Source organism: Heliangelus exortis, chromosome 11 (genome assembly GCF_036169615.1).
Source record: "Heliangelus exortis chromosome 11, bHelExo1.hap1, whole genome shotgun sequence".
NCBI classification, from domain to species: domain Eukaryota; kingdom Metazoa; phylum Chordata; class Aves; order Apodiformes; family Trochilidae; genus Heliangelus; species Heliangelus exortis.
The window spans coordinates 15,341,560-15,364,019 of NC_092432.1; the positions used below are offsets into that span (position 1 = coordinate 15,341,560).

Sequence of the window (22,460 nt, forward strand, 5' to 3'; positions counted from 1 at the left end):
ATCAGGTAAGGAGTAATACTACTAGTGCAAACAGGTGCAGAGACAATTCCTCCAGTTTTGGGATGAACCAGCTAAATGACACTGAAGAGGACAGGCATTTTCTTCAAACCCACACTCATGCGTGTTTCTCCACTCAGGCATACATCCTTCTTCATCTTGGTCTTCTTTTTACAAAGGCAGTTGGGGGAGAACCACCTGCTCATGTGATATTTATCATAGTAAAGATTTCTTGACTGTTTTCCTATTAATAATGTTTTATAACAAGTCAAGGAACGATAAATATCTCAAGCATCAGGAAAGTGACAATAATACTGATTTAGTATCTTTAGTAAAAAGTGAAACATTCTCTCCTGAGATAAGTCAAGGAAGGAACAGGAATGATGAACCTAACACTGTACCATTATTTGATCACCATGCACCTCAGCTGACCAGATGAGAAAGAACAAGTATTTATTGCCCTCTGCTCATCCAAAGCTATGACAGGTAGTTTATTTAGGTAAGTGCTTGGCATACCAGAATGTTGTCAAAGCAGTTCTCACTGTACTGTCCCCCTTTAGCTTATTTCTTGAAAAGAAAAAAAAATAGACAAAAAAGAAAGAAGAGGGAAAAAACCAAGAAAACGTCAGCAGGTTAACCCTCATCTTCTCTCAGCTCTGTGGGTAGAAATTTATATTGCTGCTGGCGGATCTGAGCCAACTTTTTCCTTGCCTCTTCCAGCTCTCTTTCCTTCTTCAGCATTTCTTCTTGGGCTGCAATGATCTAGAAAACAGAAGCATGCACTATGACAGCAAGAAATACTGTCTGTAAAACACGATTTCTTCCTGTTACACACCAGTCACAGCTCGGTCTTGAGCATTCTCCAGAAAAGCACCAAAGCATAATTATTTTGGCATGAGTTGCTCACATTTTTCAAGGTTCCAGGACTGTGCCATTAAGAACAATATTGTATTCCCACAAATTTATTAAAGAAGACTAAAAAGAATGTACCAGCATAGTTTAAGCACACATCCACTATGGATCTTGCAACGGCACATGTAAGATATCCACCAAGATATCCACTCCTATTTGAGTGATAATAAAATTGAACACATTACTAACAGTGAATCCAGAAGCTGGTACAAGCTCAAAGCCTTGGAAGATGCTTTTAAATACTGTTATTTCCCCATCCTTATTACAGTCAGAGTAATGAAATACCACTAGCTCTTACTGCTCACTCTCTATTTCATTCATTCTATACATACAAAAATAGAGATGTGGGAATAGTGAATTTACATAAATTTAAAAAGAACCATGGAAACTTCATCAGAACTAGAAAAACCCAACATACTGGCCAATGGTAACTGCCAGTATACTAAATGATCAACAAAGAAGTGCAGACATCTGACACAACCCCACTTTGTTGTTCTGTCAGGGGTTACTGATCAGTGAGACAGCAAGTAATTTATCACAGATTTCTACAAATATTTCCCCAGCCTGCAACGCAGCAGATGGGCACTGTAACACTATGCCACATTTCTGTTAGTTTTTCTCTACTTTAGTTCCTGAGTGATTGTACCAACCTGAGCAATGCCACCCACGAACTTTGTTTTGACTACAACGTCGTCATCCTCTGCTTTCCCAAACGCCGCTTTTTGGGCAGCCCTGACAAGATTGTCTGATGCTCTCTTGACAGCATTTCCTGCAGCCTTTGAAAAAAACAAAAAAACCCACATAACTTAACATGGGTTCACCTCAGCACCAAAATTAAACCACCTTTTGCTTGACTACACAGGAAAGGTGTGGTTTGTTCTTCCCAAAGCAAATTAATCTTTCAAAATCTACCCTACAGAGAGAAACACAATTCCTTTATTTAAGAACATGGAAGCTGAAAAAGTCACAAATGAGATTTCTTTTTCTCCCCCAAACAGTTGAAAATAAAACAGTGGATGAAATAGCATGTCATTACACACAACGCAGGCCAGATTTTTTTTTTTTTTTTTTAGGAATAAGTAGATTTTACCGGAATTAAAATTTTCAGTTATTGGACTTTCACCAAAGCAAATTATCCACATAGACAACCATGATTATCTCACATTTAAGCTTGTATTTCCTTAAATATGCTGAGATTTCAGAAGATAAACAGTCACTTTGTAGTCTATACTGAGTAGTGTCAGCACCAAAAGGAAAAGGAAAACTAAGCTACCTGTATACTAACTCTGACAAGTATCCTTACTAGAATACATACTGCAGGCTCAGGACTGACCACGTGCACAGGCCCTGTTTTAATGGATATGGAAGTGGATATCAGAAGAGTGGTAATTCAGAAATTCCAGCTCCTTGATCCTCATGGAGATGACTGGAAGAGTCCTTGCACAAACAAAACACAGACTTCTACTAAAGCTAAAGCTGGAGCTGGCACTTCATTTGAAGCACTGAGGTTTGGCAGATCATTAGCTAGGACATAACCTGTGCAGACTTGTGACAGGAGCACAGGGCTCAGCATCATTAAAAACATGGCACTGAATTTGCTCCAGTGTACTAAGAGCTGGTTAAAGTGATGGAAAACTGGCTCTGGAAGGAGAACAGTCCATGAACTGTCCATGGTTTAATTGGTTATGCACACAGAGGTGTAAATGAGACCTTCCATATATCACTGGCAGTCCTTTAAATCTGAGAGTTTAGATAAGATAAGTTTTATGACTGGTATTTTGTGTTTTAAATTGGCTGATACCCCAAAATTGTACCTCTGCCTCCTTCTTGGCTCTTACTGGAATACTTCTCCTTTCCACCTTTTTTATCATTCAATGTCAGGGCAGAGGCAGGAAAAGACAATTCTGGGCTGATGTGGACTCTAGTACTGAAGAGTTATGGGAGCACAATCACTTCATCCTTGGTGACTAAGTGTTCCAGAATCCCACCGGGAAAAAATGGAAAAGAATTCCGGAAGTTCAAAAAACTATTAAAATTTGGGGTTTGTTCACACAGTGCTAAAAAACTCTTCATACAGCACTGCTATGGGTTCTGAGTAATGAAGAACACAAGTACCTGTAGCCTCCTCACAGCTTCAGAGTCATGATCAGCCTTCACTTTGCAAGCTACAAGCAACTGTGCTGTAGAGGCTGCCACTTGTTTGGCAGATGAGATGAGCTTCTCCTCACTAGCGTGGCCTTGTACTGAGGCATTAGCTGCTTCACAGAGATTACTGGTTGCAGCTGCCACCATTCGGGCCTAGGAGACAATAAAAATGCAAGTCACTGGGTATTCTCACAGGGTATCATCAGGTGCCAGTTTTTCCTGAAGAGTAGTTACTCACAGCGGAAATAAGTCCCTGAGACCACTGTCCATCATCAGCTGCATTTGCAGGGATTGCTCCAACCTGAAAAAACAGTTCAGAGGTGGCTTACAATGGAAGAGAAAATACAATTGCATTGTTCCAGTTTTAGACAAAGAGTAATCCATGAAAAAAAGAAAACACCTGAACTTGTGACTGTGCCCAGCATGTAGGGGAGCAGAAAATCCACCTGAAAGTCAGTTGTCAGAGTAAGTTTGCTTCCAGTGCACATCTGCCTCCTCAGCTCTTGTTCAGCTTGCTATGCTGCTTGAACTGCCCCATCCTTGGAACATGTGTAGAAGTCCCAGAGTAATGACTGTTGCAGTTGAGATTTTTACTTAAAGCAACAGTAGAAGAAGTAGTTGTTCCTAATCTCCTGGCCTTCAATAACACTCTTGTCCCAATAACACATAGGGATTTACATTATTCCTGAATCCCTTCTGATTCTGGCACTGTGGGAGGGTACAAAACAGAAAGCTCTACAGGGAAGCCTTCTAATTGCCGTTGTGCCTAACATTGGCATTTGAGGAAAGCAGCCCAGTTTCCTTCCCATGTCAGATGAAAGTAATGACATATATAATTCTGTAACTGCCACTGCCCCACTCCCAACTGCCTGAATCTGGGAGTAGCAGGATAGAAATGCTTTCTATACTATTCTGTGTAACTTGACAGATGTTGTGATGAGGAACGTAAAGCAAGCTGTATGTCATAATGAAACTAAATAAGAACAGGTCTTATCACATAAGGGTAGAGTGCACAATACCCTAAACAAAGAAGGTAAGTCAAAATTCTCATTTTTTGGACTGTCTCTACAGCCAGATTTCGATGGGTCTTACTAATAAATTGTTTTATACATTATTGATAAGTTCCACAGCTACGGGTCATTTGAAACAGTTACATCACATCTGTTCTGAACAAGTGTTCTGTTCTCCTGCTGCAGCTAAACAAGCTCCATGGGAATCTGAAGTAGACAGCATAGTGCTTTTGTAACTATCTGCTCAGAGCAGAGAATTATATGAAACTGGAAACCATAACTATACAACAACAATGATCCTATAACAAATTGTTCTCACAGACAACATGTATTTGATATTCAGATTTTATATTGCAAAGGATATTAACTGGGAAAAAAAGAACAGTGATGGCAATGAAACAAATTACAAAGATCTCAATCCTGACCAGACCAGAAGGGCAGCACCTGTTACAACACTCCATCCATTGGTCCCAACAATAATTACAAACACTTCCACTTAAATAAACTGAATCTGCGTGCAGGCCTGTGGCCCCACTCAATCAGGTAACACAACACTGAGGGCACAATTAGTGAGTCCCCCTTGCTTTTCTGGTCCAGAGTGGTATTGCATATTTGACATTTGGTTTTGGATCTCTGAGCTGTCTGTGGGACTGACTAGACATGTCTAGCTTGAATCACAGATCTTCATGAAATGAAAAAAATAAACCCAGAAACACAAAAATACCCCCACAGTGGAAACATCTGCAGAGCCATATACTTGATTCCACTTGTGAGGTTTAAACAAGCATAATTGCTCTGGGGCTTTGTTGTGTTTTTATTGTTTGTTGCTTTTTTTTTTTTGCAAAAGAACCAGACCTGTACCATGTATTGTGATGAGCAATGTGATGGTTTACATTTTCATTAATCATTCTCAAGCTCCTTTCCTAACATTTTAGCAGAGAACAGTTAGCAAACAAGATTCACTTTTGATGCTTTTTCCCCCTTCTGTTCCTATTTGTCCTGTTTACCCACCTTTCCCTGTGCCACCAGTTCTCTCTGGGCTGCTGAGGCTGACTTCACAAGGGCACTGGTAGCAGCTGCAATGGATTTAGCTGCTTCCAGGATCTGTTCTTCGAAATCCAGAGTCTCATCTGCTTGCTATAACCAAGAAAGAACAATGTCACACATTATCCACCTGAAAACAGTTGTATTTTCAAGCTTAAGAACATATAACCAAGTGAGACAAGATTTTGCAATACGTCAGTAAATTCACTGAGACCTAAACCATAGTTTTCTGCAAAGGAGTTTTACGGGGACTAAAGCTGACAGTCAACAAAAGGGAATTTAAATCTTAAGTTGCCCTTGTGGCTGTGTTAACACACAAGATACTTAAAAATAATTGCCTTTGACTTCCTAATATGTTACCTCCACTAGGGCTACTCAAAACCATATTCAGAAAAGAGCAGATCTGAAAAGAAATCCTTGTTTTTTTCATATCAAGATTCCCCATAGTGCTATAATACTGACTTTCCAGGATTGCTAACCTAGTTGAGCATTTCCTTAAAGCAGTAAAAAAGAACAGCAATATATATGTATTGCTTCATTCACCTATACTAAAAAATGTAAAAAATCAAGTGCATACATTTAACAGCTTTTGGTAAGAGCTTTTGGTAAGTGGCATTTCAAAGAGAGCAGCATTGGGAAGCAGTCCAGTTTAGTCACCTTGGAGATATGAAGTTTCAAAGATCTGCCTGGAACACTTCAGTCATCCAAACGTGTCTTTCAACAAGCATGTCCAAAGGGATCAGCTTTTCTTTGAGAGGTTTCTTGTTACTTAAAATGCAAATCTATTGCTTCATAAATCAACAACTTCCCTTTCTAATCATTTAAACCAATACTGAAAACATTTATCCATTTGAACAGGCTTGCTAGCTTCTGAATAGTTAACAAAATAGAAATAAATGGTTATTGTTATCTTAAATGGAACCAAAACTGGGCCAAGTATTCTGATTGGTTTTTACAGTAAACAAAACAACAGAATGTATTCTGTTTGTGGTCAAATCACCAGCCTACCACAATCCAATGCAATATGATCCTTAAGGATAGTGGATACAATACCAGAACAGACTGACTTGTGAGGGATGAGGCTTTTGAAATACAGGTTTCTTGCAGCTTATGAAACCACAGCAGTCCTGTGTCAAATAACTAACTTAGGAAGAGCAACTAAGTGGGCTTCCAGTTAGAAAATTGGGGACTTCATTTGCAAGGCTAAAGCCCATCCATCTACATTTGTCAGGTTTAGTTCTCTTGTTACTGCAATTTGATGAAATAGGAGTCATTAATAAAATAGTAACACATAATCAGGAGTAATTACAAATCACTGCAGTGCCCAGTTTTATAGCACTTCATATAACTAAAACAAAGATGAAATAATAGCATCCATACACACCAGCAAAACTGAATGATCTAAAAAGAAAAGCTGACTTGCAGATGTTGTTTAGCCTTTTAAAATTTTTCTTATCCTTTAGGAAAAGCCACGTGATTGAAGAAAAGGTATTTCTCTTGCCTTGCTGATGGGCTAATCCTATTCACTGAAGCATATTTCTTTGTAACAGGAGTATAAGAACTTCTTTGTAAGGTAAGCAAGTCATACTCAACATGTATATTTGGCAATGCTTGTAATGTAGCATCATTACCACTATTGTATCTAAGTGATAATCACTCTGGTCTTCAATGGATGCACAGGCCTCAAGTCTTGTTTATAAAAATCCTACACTTCAACCACAAAGCCAAAGTGACTAAATGGAATTCAGTATAGTCACTATTAGATTTCTTTTTATTATTAAAACAAATTTATTGTTGACTTTTATTTAAGTTGACTAAAGACTTGAAATACCAACAAACACACTACTGGGCAGTCAGTTTAAGAGACTGCTACTGCCCTTTGACTTTTGTCCAAGGCTTCCTGTTATTGAGAGTCCAAAAATTTTCATTTCCAACATACCAAAATACATCGTGTGCATTATCCTTTACACGTCAGCCTTGTCGGGAATACAAACTTGAGTGAGGATTTCAGTAGCTGTTTATTCATGTCATTTTTTGGGTAAAGTCTAATGAAATACCCACGCCTGTATCCTGACCATTAGGAAGTTGTGTAGGTGCCCAAATGGTATTAATTTTGCCAAAAACCAAGCCACCAAGAAGAGGCTGAAGAAGCACAGCTATCAGTGCAGCACAGTGGACAAAACACTGCACTGAAGTGCTAAGCACAAATTATTAATTGTAAAGGAAATGCAGAGAAGTCCATTCTTGCCTTACTGAGAATGCTACTGTATAGTGCCTGAATTAACTTCCACCCCGGAGCAGCAGGTAAAGCTCAGCAGGAAAACTGCTCAGCTAAACCTACATATCTCATCAGGCAACAGATTTCTTTTTACTTCTGTGGACCATATGGATTTCTTTACAAAAATATTGAAATCAGGTGGGTGGGGAGATGAAACCACACCCCAAGTGTCTTCAATATCCAAATCCTACCTTTCCTGTCATCTCACAACTTTTATTTCTGGAAAAACAGTTTAAAAGTCCTAACAGTTGGTCCCCCGGGTGGAGAATTTAGGGGAGTTTAAAGGAATTCAGAGGAATTTAAAGGAGCAGCCTTACACAGCACTCAAACTGTGGCAGTTGGCACAATGCTCAGTCAGAGCTGTGGGCTTGTTCCCCTGCAGCCCTAGGAAATCAGGACACTGAGCAGTCCAGACTGAACACAGAGGAGTGCCCTACAGGAGAAGTAATTCTTCTACCCACTCCCATTACCAAAATGTGTGTCCTTAAGTTCACACTCATCAGCAGTCCCCTCACAACATATGAGGTACTTTACTGTTTGTTACGTTGGTTTCTTTAGCAAGTAAGACCTATGAGACAAGTGATAGGCTTCTCCCTCTTCAAATAGCCCCCGTGAAGATCAGCTCATCCTTCTCCATCAGCTTAAACAGATAAGCTGTTACTGACTGTACATGGGTATAAATGGACTGAAAGATGAAGTTACCAGATCAAACTAAAATGCTTGGGCTACCTACAAAGTCTGTAGCATGAAACATCTTGAAAATACTGATAGTGCCAATATATATATATAATTTCATAGAATCATAGAATTGGCTGGGTTGGAAGGGACCTCAGAGATCATCAAGTCCAACCCTTGATCCACTATTTGAGGTGGTTCCACCAGTTTTCTATAGAATCTCCATTACCAGGGGCAGCATAAATAAAGCCAGAGTTAACAGGAAAACAAGTGAGCCCTCGGTCTGATTGCTAAATAGTAGAAAAAAAATTACAAATGACAAACCATTTTATTTTGAACAGCTCTCATCTTCTGTTTCAAAAAAAGAAAACAAGTATGGGCCAGAGAAAACACTATAAGCATTTCAATGAAAGTTTTTGGCACAGCTGCTGCTGCTCACTGTCATATAAGGCCCTACACAACTTAAAAGTCCCTCCAGGAGAAACTCTATTGATAAAGGAGCCCTTCATGTATATATTTAAATCAGACTACACTAGGAACCTACAGAAAGTCTTCTACACCTGCTTGTGAGTGACTGTACTCCTTCAGATTGCCTTCTACTATGTAAAAACCCCCGGAGACAGGGCAGGACACTGTAGGAATATGTTTGATATATAGTTGGATTAAATAACAACCTAATATATCAAACATATCACACAGAGTCCTGCAGAAAAAGGCATCCAGGTTTGATTCATCTTGGGGAAAATAAAAGGACAAACTACTGAAAGCTAACAGCAGGGAAATCTTACTCACTACTGAAGACACTTGGGTCTGAAGGCATAAGCCTGCACAGAAGCACGAGGAGCCTCCCAACAGGACAGGGTAGGTACAGCAATGCTCTCTGCTGTTGTATGCCATCTACTGCACCTCTTTCCTTAGAGGTGTTCTTTTCCCAGTATTAGTGAAACATACTAGACAAAATGTTTTTCTTCTTCAAAAAATTGCTAATTTCAGGGGTTGTTTTGCAGCCAGTGGGATATTTGCATAACAGGAGGAATATGTGGCTGCCCTGCAAGACACTTGACCCTCCAAAAATAGAAAACAGAGGGAAAAAAAAAAAGTCCACACTCAGGAAAAATACAGTTGTATTTAAAGGAAATACAACAGCCAAAACTTGCTTAATAAAGATCTTGCTACACAAACCATTTCCCACCTTGAACACTGCAATGAGAATGATAGTGAATAGGTTTTGTGTCACAGGGAGGAGTAACAACACCTATGTAGAAGAGTCCTGAAATACTTGCAAAATATAAGGCAAATATCACCAGGGTATCAGTGGGGCAGGGGACAAGCAGAGTAAGCATTTTAGTAGCACATTCAGCAGCAGCCAAACAACCAGGGTTTAAAGCAAAGAGAATACGCTTCATACAATAAAACATGGGCAGCAGTTAGCAGATCTGTGTCTTATTTGAATTTTTTTCTCTGGGATAAGATGGTTCCCAGTAGCAGAAAATGAAGACATCTCATGCTATTGGTCTCAGTCTAAGTGATCAAGGGGGTATAACAGGTGTAAAAATATGAAGACAAAACAAGAAATCTAGAAAAAGTATAATAAAATTATAGTCGAGCAAATGAGAAAAACCCCTACCTTCAACTTTGTTTTTCTATAGAGGTAAGAGGCAAACACAACGATGAAAATTTCAAGCCTAAATCAAGTGACTCCTACTCCCTGCCCCAATAACAGAGCTTACCTAGAAACAGAGAATCAGCCACCAGTTAACAGCGATTAAGATGACTGATATCCTGCAGGCAGATTATTCTAAAATTACCAACTAAGGACTTCTATGCAAGTTCACTTCATTATGCTTTCTGTTACCAAAGCAGGATACTGGTCTAACTGGACCAGTGGTCTGTTCCAGTGTAGAATTTAGCTGCTATTCCCGCATTTCATAAACTAAACATAAGGAAAATAAATTTTATCAACTCCTTCACCTAGCCTAGGCATTCACACTACAAGACTAGGATGTTGTCAAAGATGAGGATGAGGAAGACAGAGCTTGCTCCAAGCAGGATATCCTATTCCTGGAGGATACAAGCTACAAGTCTTCAGCAGAAAAAATGGTATCAGAGACACCCTGTGATATTCCTAGTACCTTTGAGGTGTAATACAACCCATATTGTGAAAGGGATTAAAAGAATGTAAAGACTGTTTAAATCCCAGATGAAACAAACAGTTGGATATGAATTTTAGTTTCAGAAAATGACGAATAACAGGCCAATAAATCACAGGCACACTGGATACTCTAATTAACATGTTAAATGAGGAGCAGGTGTGAGATTTGTATTCACTAGGAAATTACAATGACCCTGGAGTGGCTTAGATGTTGGAAGGAAACTGCTCCATGGTTACTAGGCAACACATATATGCTATTGTGCAGTGATTGTGTAGAAAAGGTGATGGAGGACTCTTCCTTTCCTCAGACTCAGCCTGTGTCCTCTGCTCTGCAGAATCTCATTATAAAGGACCATTTTTCTTTACAAACAAAATGGATGTACTTGTTAAACACAGGACAAAGCCCATTTCTTTTTCATGAGTTAATTTATTCCCACTACTAAACAAGGGAGGTGGGGGTGGAAGGGTGAGTGGGAAGTCCTCAAAGTAAAGCTACCAAGAACTATTTCATCTGATGTTCCCGAATGACAACATCCCACCCTGCACCAAACACAAGCATCCAATGCTCAATGTTCTTGAGGCCTGGCTTTTTAAGAAGACCTTATTACCTTCACTTAGAAAACAGTTTTGCACCTAACAAAGCACCATAAACAAGTAAATGGATACACAGTCCTTTCCTGATGTCACTTGTGCAACCAAAGCAGGACTATCATTTTAGAGATGCAATTCTAGGCAGCATGGTAATTGCTTCTAAAACCTGCCTGTTATTCCACACTAGGCAGGAGACAGGAATTCTCAGTCATTCAGTCGTGTGAGCTATGCATACAACCATGACAGCAGTTTCAGCCATTCCCTCAGTACCATGTGTGATAAGAGACAGTTTAACTTCATTGTTTCAGCTTCAGTAAATTCAGAGACACATTTGAAATGATCTGGTAACACACAACATTATTTGCTTTGAAAACTAACTCTAATTTATTTTCCTTCAGGAAAATTAAACAGAAATGGTCATGCCACATATTCGAGCAACTGCTCTTTTAGCATGTCATAAAATGTTATGGTTTTCTTCTCAGAAAATCCCAAAAGTCTTTTGTATTCTGCTGAATCCCTTGTGGAACTGCTGCTTTCTCCTGCTATACTACACACATTCAGATGAGAACAAAGGGTCTTCCAAGGAAAGCAAGTGAGAATGACTTTTCACATCAGTAAAATGTGTTTGGAAACAGAAAAGTAAATGATCAATAGTAATGCTACTGTAATTCTTAAAGGCATTTCTAACATTTAGCTTTTCTTCCTTTGCTTACTCATGGCTGGCACTTGAATCACTGCCTGAAAAGCATCTTTTTACCCTCTTCTTCACTGGATGGCTCAGTCCCATCCAGTGTAGTGTCTACTGGCACCGAATCTGATGCAAGGTTTGATTGCTTATAACATTCTTGTGGACAGTAACAACGTATACGTCAACATATGGGCTAGATGCATCTTTTGCTTTATTAACTTGAAAAAAACAATGGGGATGGACACTCACCTTTGGCTTGGCTCTGGGTTTCAGCTGCTCTAACTTCTTTGCTGCAGCCTCAATTGATGCTGCAGCCCCTAGTAGCTCTGTCTCAGCAATGACTGTTGGATCTTCAGGATCCACCCACTCCGTCCCTGAAATTAATGGAGACGAAGACAATAACTTCAGTGCCCCTGTGAGCTGCCATTCAAGCAGAGTGATTTACAATCACACTTCAAGTGTCAAACACAGAATGCACATTGCAGAAATCTGATTTTAGTACCACAATGGCATAAAAGCGCTGTAGCTTATGCCACTGAGAGCAGAATGCAAGTCAGAGTGAAAAAAAGTATTTAGCAGGATTATTCTGTTATGAAAGTAACTTAAGAACTTTGTAAGCAAAGCAGCTTTGGAAAGGGATACTATGCATACTGGGAACAAAACCAGCTCTCACTCAGCTTTGGTTTATCAGAGCTCTTATCAATATGGTTCCTAACTTGACTAAGTTGCAAAGTACATTGAGAAGGACATTGACAAAGAGGACAATGTTACAGACAACAATCATCTGCAGGACACTTTTCAGTCTCTTTTTTGGCAGTGGTTAGAGATGAAGCATTGACTGAAGAAAGCATGCTTTTGGCAACATATTTCTAACAATACTGTAGATGAAGCCAAAGGAGTTTCTGTACCACAGCCAGAGTTTTTTGTTTTTTTGTTTTTTGAGGGAATGTGGGTGGGCTGACTTTTTAGTATTTTCTTGGCTCAAATAAATTTTATACGTCTGCCAAATGAATACTTGGCTGGAGGTCATCTCAGATTTTTCTGAGCTCTCAATGCATTATTATTTTCAATTTCATAACATTGTTCTCTGGATGACAAGATTCAGAAAGCATCCATGCACTAGACTGAGGGAAACAACAAAACAGCCAAAATAAAACTCAGATGGAGAGAAACAGAAAACCATGAAGAAAACTTATAAGTTCAAAAGTACAAAGGGCAAGGGGAGAGAGCGATGTCACAGATGAAAACAGAAAAGGATGGGAAGCAGTGTACACCAGGCAAAGGAAGACCAAGCTAGAATGAAAAAAACAGAGGGGAAACAAAAAAAGAGGCCTTTTTGAACTTACTGAAACTTGATCAGAATGTTTGGGTGAATCTAACATCAACTGAAATATTAATTGTTACTAAGGAGGAGTGACTGGGGGGAGGGATACTGGTACTTTCCATCAGGAACAGCATAACCCATCTCTGATCCAAACATCAAAGGAAAAAACATTGAATGCTTAGGGTAACATTGCTCCAGCTCAAGAATGAGGTGGTTTCTGCTGTGGATGACCAAAAAACAGGAGAACACAAAATGACCCACTCCTATTTATTATGTTCTGGCAGAAAATGAAGTTCACTGTAATCCCAGTGAGCTACGTTTCATCCCTATAGAGTATATAGATATATATGGTTTTTTACCAAAACATTACTGTAGTCAGTTTCTCAGCTCAAATGGTGTCCAAGAGGAATAAATTCTATATTAAACCCTCATATAGAAAAGGAAAAAGGAAGCAAAAAGAAATTGATACAGGCAGTATATATAAACACAGTCAAACCCAAACTTGTGAAATACAGCATTTCCTTTAAAAAACAAAACAAAACCAACAAAATACAAACATTTCACAAAGGTGAAAACATCTACATGCTAAATTGGCTAGGAGACAGAATTTTATCATGTATCTATAAATGAAAATATAAATGAAAATTAAGAATGAAAATGAGGAATTATTTTTAAAAAAATTACTTTCCACAAAAAAAACCTTTTTAAGTGAACTTAAAAGAAATCTGCAGGCAGTAAGTGAAAAGTAAGAAAGAAAAAGGAATTTTTCACTTTACTGAATAAGAATTACAACGCAGGAAATACTGGAAATTAACATCTTCAGAGATGAGGACAGTAAAAGGATTCTATAAAAGCAACTAGAGAATAGAAAGATCCTGACATTGACTTGGCTTGCTAGCAAATGGAAACAGAAATTTCAAAACATAAAGAGTGCAGAAAAGGCTTAAGAATTCAATAAATTTACAAGAACAGGCTAAAAGCATAATATATATCAGTTTTGTATGAAACAGAATAACTCCATCAAGATATAGAATGAAAAAAAAAACAAAACACAAAAAACAACATGTAAAAAAGGAATCCCCATCTATGAGAAGTGTTTTGTCAGGACTCTTTTCCAAGGAATTTATACTGATACAAGCAGGAAATAACTGAGGAAAACCTGCAAGTCCATATTCCACAGGATATAGGGTAGTATAGGGTTCTCTGGCCTCACTTAGGAAGGAATGATTGAACAAATACAAATTTACTAGAAGCCTTTGGTTGTGGTGAACAGAAAACAAATTTTATTACACTGCTTTATTCAAATTATTTTACTGTAGCATTCTGTAACCTATGAGATCAGAATGCTCATATGCCTTTCTGATGGCTGTGAGGATTTCTTTAGACTGAAGTTCCCAGTAAGTCTGGTAGTAGATGTGCTTCAGCAGTAATGGTCTAATGTTTAATAACAGCACCCTTTATATATATTAATACAGAATGTTAGAAATGTTATACTACAAGTTTTCTTGCATCGCTGGATAAAAATTATACTAAACAAATTGGTGTCTGAGAATAAACACCATTACTCTGTTACAAGAGCACTGAAGTTCTGCTAAGCAATGGAATTCATTGCTGGCTTCAGTGCTGAATTTCTATCTAGAATCACAGACTGTGACTTAGGAAGGGACACACAGGGATCACAGAGTCCAAACCATCCTGAATCCCACGTCCATGCAGGCTTCCTGAAGCAGTGGTCGATGCCCCAAGCCTGGCAGTGTTTAAGAGGCATTTGGACAATACTCTTAATAATATGCTTTAACTTTTTGCCAGCTCTGAAGTGGTCAGGCAGTTGGACTAAAAGGTCATTGCAGGCCTATTTTATTCTATTTTATTCTCGTTTGTATTTTTAGTTCCATTCCCTAAGGAAAAGAGACTTGTGCTGTTTGTATGAAAGTAGGCTACTCTCTGTATGTGCATATCCAAGGACATACTTGTCCAACCTTAATGAATTTCGAGTTCATTAACTAATTTCAAGTGTATCTGATAGAAAGACATCAGTCTCAAAAAAATACAGTTTCTGCAAGTTGCTTCAGCTATTTTATCTCATGGGAACACTACCACATGAGCTCATAAAAATAAACACTTTGGATATCAGGCTTCATGAGTTCTGTAGCTTACAGAACTATTGGCTTCCATCTTTCTTTGCATGAATCACAGATGTGCTTCAAAGGACACTGTCTGTAGCAGAAGCTGTTTGCTGCACCAGGTGAAAAGCATGAGCTGAGAAAGACCAACTCCAAGAGAGAAGAGACTGTCACAGACAGTTCCTTCTGAAGCAACCTGAAAATTAAGACTCCACCCCTGCCTGTGCCATATGAAAGCTTAGTAAGAGTAGGCAGATCACAAAAAACATCCAAACAATCAAACTTTGCACAGAGGCCGAGTAATTTTCTGTTCCTCATTTTGTTGAGAAGTTATTCAATTCTAAGAATTCAGAAAATCATCCAGACCGCAATTTTCTGAAGTCTCATTGTTTCAGTAACATACTTTGAAGAGCAGGACCCAGAGAGAGGATAGTAAGCACTATAAAACCTAAAACTGACATCATTACTAGAGGCTGAGTATTAATGCAATAAGATGATATACTTTATTCCCTTTTATTTGAAGTTATTTGAAGTCAGAAAGCAACTATCACAGCAAAGCAAAGGGCTTGTTTTGACTGAACAAACATGAGTGTAAGGAAAGGAACCAGCCATCCAACTGTTTTAAACTAAAAAAAAAAAAGGCAGATCATCATCTGTGGAGTAAAAAGCACACTGTGCAAGCAGCAAGGCTGCCCAGCTCACCTTTCATTGCTTCTGCTGACTGGATGAGCTCTGTAACAGCACCAGCAATCCGCTTGGAGAAAGAGGCCAACTGATGCTTTAGTTCTGGAGTTGCTTTTTGAAGGATCTAAGGGAAAAAAACCCAAAAAATGTAATACTCTATATTGGTAAGGATTCCAGAGAATGCTGGAACATTCTCAAGGCACACTTTTGAAAGGTTTACTTTATACAGAAACCAGCTGAGAGAAAACATGACTGCAGTGAGAAAAAGGAAAAGTCAGGCATTCAGATGGTAAAGTTGAATTCCTCCCCTGAGGAGGAAAAACATTTGTTTTTTTAATTACCACACTGTAACAAGAAACTATGAAGACTAAATTCTGGAAATTCATTTATACTTAAAACTTTTTGAGAGTACCAGACATACAGAGAGATTTGAGAGTAAAACATGAGGTTAAGTTTCCAAAAATCAGTCAGTTGCAGATTTTCTTAATGTTTTCCATAAACTCCCTTGCAAAGCAGCTCTGAAATCCAGGTGTACATTTAAAAACACATTTAATCTTTTCATAAGCATGTTTCCCATTTGCAGTCAAATGCCTAACCCCTTACTTTGATGGAACAGACTAAACTGAATTGTTTTCTGAGCTTTGCCAAGTGTGAACTCTGACATGTAAGAAATTCTCTCCCTCTAGAGCTGCCATTCAATGAAGGGGTGGACTGGTGTCCTGCTTCCTAAGGATGTTTTAGTCACTTAGTTTCCATAGTAAACCAAAGTACAAGAACTTTTGATAACTAAACAATCTCCAGTGCCAACAAAAAGTAACAACATGGTTTTAACTGTGCACTGCATACTCCATCAGTATGGCAGAAACTGAGTGTTGAGCATCTCAAGGGTTATCTTCCAAAATATGTCCAAAACCACATGAATATGGTCAGGACTATAGCAAAGAATGGCATTTTCTGCCCCAGCCACTGTTACAACACTAGTGCTACCTATGATAGTGGTGACAATGTTGGAACTGAACAAGTAGATAGAATTTTCAAGAAAATCACAAGAAATATGGCTGCTGAATAGTGCTCCTTGGCACCCCTATGTTGAGACACCCACACAACCCACACAAAGACATCACTGAACTTTCTAACAATTGTATCACAAGGTGCCACATGGACTGATCAGACATTTCTAGTGCAAGGTGATGTGTGTTTCGAGGGGTTATAAATTTAATGAGAGAGTAGACCTAGAGGTTCTCTTAATTACCAGAGTAACACCAATCAGGAAGCAACAGGATTGTCTGATGCTGAAAACATCATGCTGTTGTTTTCTTTTATCTGAGCAAAACAAATCTGAGCTACAATGTGAAGTTAGCAAGATTGTGTATGTCAGGAAAACAGCTCAGTTAATCATTGGTAATGCTGGCCTGGCATCTGGAAATGGCATTGAGTAGGAACCTTTTATTTTTGTGGAATCAAGACTGCAAAGGGTGTGTAGAAGTGTGTTCATAAAGATCATGTAACCTCTTTGGTCTGGGGGGACAAATAAGAATGGTTAATGTTTATATTAGGCTTAAAGAAACCTGTTTGTCGGAAAGTTTTTAGGTCAGGATGTGTTCTGCCTCCAGAATTGATCCAGAATTCAGTTCCATTTAAGTGTTTCCAGTCTTCCTCCTGCTCACAGTTTGAGCTCAAGTTCTGAGTTTACTTCAGCTTTCTTTTTCTGAATAACGAAACTGCTCATAGTCTTGTGACAAACTGATAAAAATGTGTCCCCATCAGCCACTTCACGGAAGATGTCAGAGATTACACTCCATAATGTGCATGCAGACTGACTCCTCCTTACCAGGAGAACATGTTCCAGAAGTTCCAAGTATCCCAGGGTACATTCTGTTCCAAAGCGCAGAGCTCTCTCTCGGACTTCTTCACTCACATCTGGGTGATACGACGCTTGCTGAAGAGAAAAAATTACATTAATACCCAAGGCTGCTCCCTCAAGAGAAGGTCAACACAGAAAAGATAGGGTAAAGAGAAGGAAAGATTTTTTCATAACACTCAAATGACATGTGAGCCTGAGGGACTTTCTGTTGTAAAGGTGTAAGCAAACTGCACTGGGAAGACAGCAGAGCTCCAGTGCCAGAGCATGGCTGGGAACACTTCTTTTATCAGCACATCCTCCTGTGTAAGACTCCTTCCTCCTGCTATTTCAACCATTTTATTTTTAATAAAAAGTGAAAAGTGAAAACAGTGGCCTCTTCACATCCTGTGTTTTCTATAATAAGCTCCTAGGGGGGCTTTTTTTTTTTTTTTTTTTTTTTAATTGAACATATGTACAAGTTGTTAGAAAGTGAAAAAGCCTACAAATCTATAAACCTTCCATTTCCTCTCACAAAACATTTCCTCTCACAAAACAAGAGCCCTCCAGGCTCTTCCACTCGGACCGGGGGGGTTATCTCACTGCTCACTTATTTTAAGCCCTTCCCGCAGCCTTCGGCTCCCCCAGAAAGCGCTGCTGTGATTTGGGCCTGGAACTGGTCTGTGGGCTCCCTCTGCTGGGGAGTTCAGGATCAGCAGAGCACGAAAGCAGCTCTCCATCAGCAACCTTCAGCTGCTCATCTTGACAAAAAAAAAAAAAAAATCATCTGAAGGGAAAGGCAATGGAAGGAAATAGGATAGGATTTTCTGCATCTTCAGCATAATTCAAACTGTTTCTAGAGGCGCAAAAAACACAGAACATCATTTTTCATTTTCAAACAGGGGAGATGTACCTCCTAAAGTTTCACATGTCTAGATTTGAAGCACCCTAATATCTCTTTCTTCTGCACACATTTAACAAACAAACAAACAAACAAACAAGCTTCCTTTCATGCTTTACTATCAACATATTTTGGAAGCATTTTTAAGGTTCAATGAGTCTTCCATGTACTTCACATCAGACTAACAAGGTGATAAAGACATGTTAAGACATTTCTGTAACCCAGGAATATCCCAACACAAATATCCCCATACCATTTAGAACTCACACAGAAATGGCACTTTTCCAGTCGTACCCAGAAAATGTGTCCAAAGAATGAGAACACATTTATTTCCTCATGCTGAGGCTTCTCTTCACTATCAGCCCTTATTTTCTCTGCATGTTCTTCCAAAACATTAAGGCAGCAAGCACTACTTAACTCCAGTCCTGCAACTTTCAGGCCATCAGCACTGATGAATAACTTGTGGAGGTAAAATGTACTGAGACAGCTGGAGTCAAACACAGTGCTGTTTGAAGGAACTTGGAGAACTCACATAGTCCAACCTCCTGCCTTACAGCTGTGTCAACATTAAATCCAGACCAGTTCTCTTCAGTCTTTGAAGATCTCCAAAGCTGGAGACTTCATATACTTTTAACCCTGTCTCAATGCTTAATTATCCCCATAGTAGAATAATTGGAAGTTCTTATGTTTTGAATTTTGACCATTGCACTTCCTTCCCCTGCCATGCACCTCAGGCCCATAGCCCAGCACTGCATCCCCTCTGCAATGTCCAGGTGGGTTTTGGGGGCCCCCAAACACATCTCTCCCCCAGACCCAGGAGGCAGCTTTTCAGTGTCTGCTCACAGGGTGTGTGCTCAAGCCCCAACCATCCGGGAGGGGTCTGCTGAGCTTGCTCCAGTTTCATCTGTGCCTTTCTTTGTTTGGCAATCCCCAAACTGGATGCAGTATTCTAGATAGAGTCTAATGACTGGTGAGAAAAGGTGAATTACCATTTTTCTCAATCTACAGGCTATGTAATGATCTAAATCATTAATGCAATTATTTTCTCTGCTTTTGACGGACCTTTTGTACCTGTTTCTTTTCCAACAGCAGTCATTCCAAGTCATGATATTACACACAGATTACTTACTGCAGAGTTACAAATAGCTAATAGACAGGAATTGTTATTATCTTAGGGTCTGCTCTAACCTTCAGTAAATGTAATTACAGCATTTCCACTGACTTAAATGAGCACTGTTGTGGTTCATTATACCCACTGTAATCAACCTGATTGTCTCTTGAAATGATACCTACTTAATAAGCATAGAATTAGTAATGAGCACTAAATTCATGTGTAGCAGAACGAGCCCAACCATATACATACCAGCTAAGCAGTCTCTCTCTTATACTACTTGCCTTAGGCAGCTGGCAATGAAATGGAACTTAAATTTAAATTGCTGACACCAGGGAATTCTGAGCTATGTTCTTTACAGTCCTACCACAGATCACATACATGCACTTTTACCTTAGCCAAAAGGATGTCAAAATCTGATTATTTGTCATTGCTTATTGTACAAAGTAGCTTAATCACCCTGGACAGTATTTGTCAAATGTCACAAAACCCAAGCTCCACTGCATTGCACAGCTTTATGGCAAAGCAAGGCTAAGACTGCTGGAACCCGCCCCTAAAAGTCAAGGGATGTGGCTTATCATGGAAATACCTGATAAAGCATCAATTTGTAGAAACTAACAGAGTAAGATGTTTAAGTCTCTAAGCGAAATTTGTAGAAAAAGGATTTTTTAAACAAAGTCTGGTACAAATTGTTTATTTAAAGGCTTCATTAAATGACACGTCTACTTTGTCATACAGTTTACATTGAGCTTAAAGTTATTATACCTGGAGACTTTTTTTCCTGCATGCCAAAAAACTGCTGTTGATTTTAGGAAAGCTAGACAAGATAGAACGAGAGCTTAAGCCTTTGCTTTTATTGTTCTAAACCACTCTATAGGGAATCTGCTGTTAAGTTTGAATGTTCCTTATTAAATTAGATTAGGAGAGCCTCATTCATAGGAGTCAACTGTTTAGGAATACCTCCTTGTCAGTTTATCAATACAGGTTAAATAAAATGATTCCCAGCTATTTTTCCTACTGTAGATTTCTTTTTTTGTGAAGGAGATCACAAATGCTTTTCCAGCATCCCCATTGTTCACCTTGCAAGAAGTTTCAGCCTGTTGGACCCTAGAGTAATGCATGAACTCTGAGACTACTAAATTAGCTGGGAGCAAATGTAAGCACAAAAAGATGAATGTTCAGCATTAAATGTTCAACATGACCAGGGGGGTTGTGCATTGTATAAGTGAATGTGTTTATAACATTTTTGGAAACAAAGGATTCTCTTGCTGAGAATTTGCTGCCTGTTTGAAGAGACTGAAACAAAAATGTGGCTGCACTGCCACTTCCAAATGAAAAAGGCTGCTTAGTATGCTCCAGCAGCTGAATTCATGCCTGAATTATCTGTCAAAATGTTGCATAACTATAAACTGTTCTTGGCCTCCCTTAGAAATTTCTATTAACTGGATTGTGCCTAAGACATACTAGGCTATGGTAGTTCTCATGTAAGTCTCTCAGTTTTCCCATGCACTTAGTGCTGCTTTGTTTTGTTGACCTTCTGAGTTTATGAAGTGGAAAGGACAGAATCAAAGTGTGAAGTATGCAAAGTGGTTCAGGTCTGTTCGACACTAAAAACCCTGTCAGAAAAAGAAGTTTAAAAAAAGCTTTATTTAATCTTTTTTTTATTATCTAGTTCTAACTTATATTGAAAACTGGACTTTTGTGCAAGGATCATTTTCAAAACAAAATTAACCTGGGCAGTATTAGGCTAAAAACTAATCTAGGAACGACAGGCAGCTAGGATTTGACCAAACACTGAAAATCTGACGTCTTACAGAGTAGACCATTGTTTTACTGACAGTTCCATACACATAAAGGTAAAAAAATAAGTATAATTTACAGGTAAAGGAACTTTACTGTTACAACTGAAGACCAAAAGAAATGAAGTCTTTATAATTTTTTAATGTTTTGTATTTTTTTAATGCATACCTAGGTCTTTTTTATTATCAGAACAAAGCCAAACAGCTTAAGAACCATTTATATGACACGTTTCCCCCAGAGTTCAAGTCAGCTTTTGAAACTTGTCTAAGCTCAAGCAAGTGTAGAAAACAGGATACCAATATTTTCAGTGCAAAGACAAAACACACTTTTGAAAAGCACAGAAACCAAGCAAACTGACAGGTTTGGTTAAGGGGCAAAGGAATACTAAAGCCATACTTGAATGATTCCTTTTGTTATTCCTTTCATTTTTCCTAGAAATATTGAAATAAGATTTGTGACCAGAGGATTATTTTACCAGTTGCATGGGTTGTCTTTCAGCTTAATAGAAGACTGAAAACTACAAAATTTTATGTGAAATAAAACTTCTTATTTTCACAAAAAGAAAATAATGTCAGTGCTGCTGCTTTTTTTTTTTTTTTTTTTTTTTTTTTGTGCATAGCATAGAAAATCCTTTCTGAGAGGCATTCCCTTAAAATTATCAGAACCATTTTCTCACATGAAAAGTAGAGCATTAATATAGAGAAAACTGAACAGAAACCATAGCATTCAAGGGATTTAGAGACACACACACATCCCCCCCCAAGAAAAAAAGAAATTAGTCTTAGGCAAGGAACTAAATCTTTACCTTGCAAGCTGTCAGCATGTCAGATACTGCTTTGCGGCTCAGATTTGCTGTAGCAATCACATCCTCCTGTCTGCATGAGTTCCCAGCTGCAACAGCTTTGGCAGTTGCCATGGTGATTCCTTTCGTCATCCGGATTGATTCTTCAGGTGATGATGTCTTTTCTGGAACGTGGCTGGACTGAAACACCTAAAAGTGAAAGCAGAAGGAAAACCTGATACCATTCAAGTCGAAGCAGAACAACCACGAAAGGGACAGCAACTGGAAGCAGCCTTCGAGCAGCAGGAAATTAGAAACATGTTCAGAGTACTTGAGTATCAGCCTTGCTTGTCAAGAGCCTGGTCCTGATAAGCCTGCTCACCTAGAGACAGCAGAGAGAAACA

At 38.8% G+C, this 22,460-nt stretch overlaps 1 protein-coding gene across 6 annotated transcripts in view; it reads right to left on the bottom strand.

Moving 5' to 3' along the window:
• Positions 1–433: 433 nt before the first annotated feature.
• TLN2 (talin 2) overlaps positions 434–22,460 on the bottom strand; it is a 152,408-nt gene continuing 130,381 nt past the window's right edge. For all 6 annotated transcript variants that reach the window (XM_071754900.1, XM_071754902.1, XM_071754905.1 and 3 more), the window contains 9 exons: positions 22,081–22,266; positions 17,455–17,562; positions 15,642–15,747; positions 11,742–11,866; positions 5,076–5,201; positions 3,293–3,355; positions 3,025–3,207; positions 1,560–1,685; positions 434–759 (listed from right to left, as the gene is read on the bottom strand). In XM_071754900.1, coding sequence (XP_071611001.1) covers positions 631–759; positions 1,560–1,685; positions 3,025–3,207; positions 3,293–3,355; positions 5,076–5,201; positions 11,742–11,866; positions 15,642–15,747; positions 17,455–17,562; positions 22,081–22,266 — 1,152 coding nt within the window. In that variant the 3' untranslated portion in view covers positions 434–630. The remainder of the gene's footprint in view (positions 760–1,559; positions 1,686–3,024; positions 3,208–3,292; positions 3,356–5,075; positions 5,202–11,741; positions 11,867–15,641; positions 15,748–17,454; positions 17,563–22,080; positions 22,267–22,460) is intronic.